At 41.1% G+C, this 5580-nt stretch overlaps 1 protein-coding gene across 1 annotated transcript; it reads right to left on the bottom strand.

Annotated features, from left to right (window-relative positions):
• Positions 1-2116: 2116 nt before the first annotated feature.
• On the bottom strand, positions 2117-4707 carry LOC122032894 (sugar transport protein MST3-like). The gene is made up of 4 exons (XM_042592207.1): positions 4509-4707; positions 4086-4408; positions 2921-3550; positions 2117-2836 (listed from the first exon to the last, which is right to left on the bottom strand). The coding sequence occupies exons 1-4, from the start codon at positions 4639-4641 to the stop codon at positions 2363-2365; spliced, it is 1560 nt and encodes a 519-aa protein (XP_042448141.1). The 5' UTR covers positions 4642-4707; the 3' UTR covers positions 2117-2362.
• Between the last annotated feature and the right edge of the window lie 873 nt (positions 4708-5580).

The following is a 5580-nucleotide window of genomic DNA, read 5'->3' as shown; positions in this document are numbered from 1 at the left end:
ATAAAATATGGTTCAATGATCTTTGGTGTTTAAATATGTCACATATTAATAATACAAGCAACTAAATAGTCTGGTAACATAAAATCTTGTTTAATATATACATTTTACTGTCCATTTTTGAGAAATAGATTAAACAGTTCAATTGCTCGGGCTTTAGAACGGCAGTTGTATTTCTTTATAAGGTTTTGCGTGGCCCATTAACTTACTATTCAAAACCCGTATATAATAATAAAAAATTAATCGATTCATTTTATTTCATCGATCGACTTTCTCCCTTTTCTTCATGGGAAATCTTATCCACATCCAATTTCTTGGATAGGATAGAAATAGCTTCTTGTTCTATTCTCACTTTTGCCCAACCATATTCGAAGCCAAATCCACAAAATATATGAATGTGCGGTCTAGAAGGTAGAAGAAGGATTTAACAACTTTCTTTAACGTGATGTTATTAATTAGATTTCACATGCAATGAGCAAAAAAAAAAAAAAAAAAAAATTAGAGAAGGCCATTAAGTTTCAGGGTGCTGGAATTTAAGCCACTCCTCAAACCATGGATTAAACTTTACAACCCACGTCGACTTGACTAGATTCCATCCACGATCTTATCCAAATCAAATCCACAAATGATGATCATTAAATGCTAGTAGTGGTTTTGGGAACGCAGGCCAACTTGTGACTAAATCTCCACAACCTGTATCTTGCCTTGTTTTCCAACTTTTCATGATCGTCAACAATTGGATGCAGGAGCTGATGGAGTCACTAGCTTTCGGGGCCTTGGAATGTGAAACACAGGGGCTTCTTTGGTTCTTCGAGATTGTATACTTTCAGCATTTACTAAGAATATCTGAATTATTATAGACAAAAATTCAAAATGATATGGACTTTCAAATTAAAGTGTGACAAATTTCAAAATGACTAGGTGTGATTTTAAGATATTTGAAGATATTAATTTGTATTAACATTAGGGAAACTTTGAAAACAAAATGAAACATTGGGGAAAAATCATCTTAGCTCGGACATGATCATTACTCTATTATTATTAATCACGTGCTTGCAGATTAAGCTTCTTTTCAAATAGGAAATTAATAGCACCTGATGTGGCAGAAAGAAGGGCCTATATACATGTGGTAGGGCCATATCAGTCAAGTCGTTTAGTCTAAATTCAAGCAGAGGTGGAGATTAAAGTAGACCCAGATTCAATCTTAGGGGACTCAGTCCACTTGACCCCTCAGACTTAGCCAATTTGACTCCTCGAAATCGGTCCACTAGATTCCTTGGATTCAATCATGCCGACTTCTCAGAATCAATCCACCAGACTCTCGGGATCATCGTCCCATTAGACTTCGTCGATTGCTCAAAGTAGGTCCATTGGACTCCCTTGACTCCTCGGGATTGGCTCACCAAACTCCAACTCTTTTAGGTTAATCTCTCCGACTCCTTTAGGTCAGTCCACCAGACTCCTTCGACTCGGACTCTGACTCAAACTCAATCTCTTTGACTCCTCAGGATTGACTCATCACTAGACTTCATCTTGGGCTCATGCCCTACGTGGCCTGTGGAAAACCTAGGAGACATATATGTGGACAATGAAATAACTACCTCATTCATGGGACCGTTTCTTTCGAAGGACATGAAGAACTATAGTACATATCTCAAAAAATGTGTGTAACGGAAGCATACGTTTCGGAACGTGTGGTGAATAACTACGCACGTTCTAGAGAGACATGCACATTCATAACCCTTTAAAGAATCATATGCTTTAACGAGTATAAGTATACACACATAGACATTCTAACTCTTCTCTTCTACAACTTTTCTTTTTTCTTTGGCTTGTACTAACTTGAACGCCAGAATAATCACATCGAGTCCAACCTCAATATCTATTCTAACCTCTTACTAATTGTTTATAGGAACCCTATAAGCCCCTTTATCATCATCTCCTCTGTAACCTTCTCCACGATAATTGTTCTCCGCTGACTCACCAAATCGTGATTTCAGATCGGAACAACCATTATGAGAAGCCATGAACTCAGTAGCAGCCTAGAACTTTTGAGAAAAGTATCCAGAGAATTGTGGAGGATGAGAGTGAAGATAGGCGATGTATTGACTAAAAGGCAATCAACAAATCTTCACTTTTATTAGGCGCAATTCTCCCATTTTTTAGCACCAACTCAATCTTAGTCACCATTTATAGCTAGTATCGAATGAAACATGAGCATATATATATATATATATATATTTTTGGATGATCAGGACATATACAACCACCAAAGATTTACAGCCCTTTTACCATATATAGCGATAATTATAATGATATATAGAATTAGCTAGCTAGTACGTACTCTTAGCCGACCACTTATAAGCTAAAATTCGGAATTGGGTTTACCCATCTCGACATTAGTAGTGCCTACGTGAATGTCATCATCTGAAATGAATCTGCTCCAAAACCAGTGGCCTTTCCAGACAAGTACCATCTCTTCAATCGGCACGTTTTTGGTCTCCGGGAGGAAGAGGGCGATGAAGACGGTCATGATGACCACCCACCCGCAGAAGAAGTAGAAGATACCGAACTTGAAGCGGCAGAGCATGGCGAGGAAGGCTTGAGCAATGACAAAGGTGAAGAGCATGTTGACGGAAACGTTGATGCTCTGCCCCGCCGACCTGATCTCAAGAGGAAATATCTCGCTAGGAACCAGCCATCCAAGGGGACCCCAAGACCAAGCAAACCCCATCACGTAGATACAAACAAACAGGACCAGAAAGCCGGCGTAGGTCTTCGGAAAGTGCGCCTCTCCACTGGTTCCCAGTGTGATTGCCATTAAAGTTCCGATCACAAACTGCAATCGAAGTCATGCAGAATTACTAGTTACAAGTTGCGTGTCGTCGAGGATACATAAATGCAACGGGTGATCTATTGGTACCTGACTTGTGAGCATTTGAAGCCCGCCCTCCAAGAAAAGCTTCCTTCGGCCGAGCTTGTCGACCGTGAAAATGGATACGAAGGTGGCGACCATGTTTACGGCTCCCGTGATGACGGCCGACATGAGAGAAGCGTCGTCCCCGAAATCCATTGCCTTGAAGAGCTCAGGGGCGTAGAACATTATCACATTGATGCCGGTCAGCTGCTGGAAGAAGGGGATGAGGATGGCCATGGTGAGCTGCGGGCGGTACTTTCTCTGGGTGATGTTAGCCCACGGGTGCTTCACCAGCTTCGACTCCTCGCTGGCCGCGACGAGGTCGTCGTACTCGTCGAGGATGTCGTCGGTGCCGCGAATGCGCCGGAGCATCCGCTTGGCGTGCTCGGAGTGGCCGCGCTCGATGAGGGAGTTGGGCGTGTCGGGCAAGAAGAGCGCGCCGACGGTGACGATGGCTGCGGGGACGGCGGCGAGTGCGAGGCCGACGCGCCACCCCCAGCCGCCCTTGATCTTGGCGGTGCCGTAGTTGATGAGGTCGGCGCAGAGGATTCCGGTCGTGATCATCAGCTGGAATCCGATATTGAGCATGCCACGGAGGCGCGCCGGAGCCATTTCCGAGAGATAAAGTGGGACAGACTGCAAAAGAAACAAAAACAGAGGCTTCTTTTATCCACGTAAGTATTCATCTCTTTAATCTTTCTCTATAAAAGAAATTATTTTAAAGGAATTTATTTTTCTTAACAGCATGAATTCAAGGAAACAGAGTATACACGTTTAACGATGTGGACTACTGTGAAATAAATAACTTGTCCTGCCAAAAAAATAAAAGATTCCTAATGTTGATTGATGCCAACTCTTTACTAACCACAAAGCTACGCTAATGTTGTATATCAATAAAGCAGTTGTGCGATAGCTAATAAAACTAACCAACAGCCCACGGTAAGATTGAGTTGATTAATACGAAATAGAGTTATTATCATAAAATAAAATCGTGGGACTGATCATGTGAAATCGTTGGATGACGAATTTCACTTTTTGCTATCGTAATAAAACGAACAAACAAAAATCGGGCCACAAAACCATTTTAGTGTAACCGAGAAATGCTATGTGTTCCGGTTCTATCAGTTTCAATGTCCAAAAGTGTTGGAAATTAAAGACGATGGAGAGCAACCTGATTGGCAAAGCCGACGCCGATTCCGAGGAGGATGCGTCCGACGATGAGCATGAGCACATTCTGGGCGGCTCCATTGATCGCGGCGCCGACGAGGAACGTGATCCCTCCGCCGAGCATAGACCACCTGCGACCGAACGCCCTCGTCACCGTCGAAGCGAAGAAGGAGGCGATGAGCGCCGCCAGGTACAGCGACGACGTGAAGGTCGTCAGCAGCTGGCTGTCGAACGTGCAGTATTTGTTGTTGCTGGTGTCCCGTTTCTTGTTCCGGTAGACGTCGGGGAAGAACTCCTCCAGGAACGAGTCCATCGTAGTCACTCCACCTACCCAACCCAACGCCGATTTCCCCGCAATCATATCCAAACAATTCAGACACTATTCGAGGGGAGATGGAGACCATTAATAGACATCAAATGCTCTCACCGGAGATGCCGATGTCGTAGCCGAAGATGAGACCGCCGGTGGCGGCGACGACACAAGTGAAGAAGACGAAAAAAGTAAGGTTGCCCGGGTACTCCTTGCCGCTGCCAGATTGGACTATCGCGCCTCCCGCCATCGCAGAGGACTCCAAGAGCAGAGGAATAGAAGAAGAAGAGGCTCGAGTGGATGCGAGACGGTTAGAGGGAGCGGGTTTAAATTGAGAAGGTGGGAGGCGTTGTTGGTTATCGAGCCAATCCGCGTACCGATATGACGGGAAATCGCAGCCGTTGATTTGGAAATTAGAAACCGATATAATGAGTGTTTTTTATGGCCATCGGCTGTGTGTTATCTTTCAACCTTATCCTCTTTAGCATTTAATTGTGTCACGCTCACGGATGAAACCGGTATAATGAGTGATTTTGTGGCCACCGGCTGTGTGCAGGCACTAAATATTCAAGTCGAGGTTCAGGTTTATTCGATAAGATAATTGAGTCAACTAAATCCAAAGTTAAAATAAATTAAGTTTTTAAAATAGTTGTTAAAGTTTAATTTAATTATTTTTTTTAAGTTTGATTTAAATTTGACTCGACTTAAATTTAATTTATTTATATATATTCTTAAACTCTCAATTCAGATATTATCGATCTCACAATTTAAAAATATTTAATTATTTAAAATTTTTACTTTAATTAATTATTGAATTTGATCATTCAAATTTATCTAATAGTTTAAAAAATAATATTTAGCGTTCATAATAGTTTTATTAACATGATTTATGAACGTTATTTATTAATATTGTTTATAAATATTTATAAATATTAATGAGTATAAATATTTATTTATTTATTTAATTTAATAAATTATCATCATAAATAAACTCTTACTTACTCTAACACTAAATTTATTAACGAATCTTAGATTCATTTGCGGCCTCAATCACTGTGTGTTATTTTTCAACCTTATTCTCTTTCGCATTTAATTGTGTGACGCCCACTGATTCGACTGAAGAGTTTATAATTATCAAAATTAAAATTTTAATAAATGCTAGTTTAGAATAACTTCGAAATTTTAAATG

The sequence above is a fragment of the Zingiber officinale genome, chromosome 11A, assembly GCF_018446385.1.
Source record: "Zingiber officinale cultivar Zhangliang chromosome 11A, Zo_v1.1, whole genome shotgun sequence".
NCBI classification, from domain to species: domain Eukaryota; kingdom Viridiplantae; phylum Streptophyta; class Magnoliopsida; order Zingiberales; family Zingiberaceae; genus Zingiber; species Zingiber officinale.
This window is presented reverse-complemented; position numbering and strand designations above follow the sequence as displayed.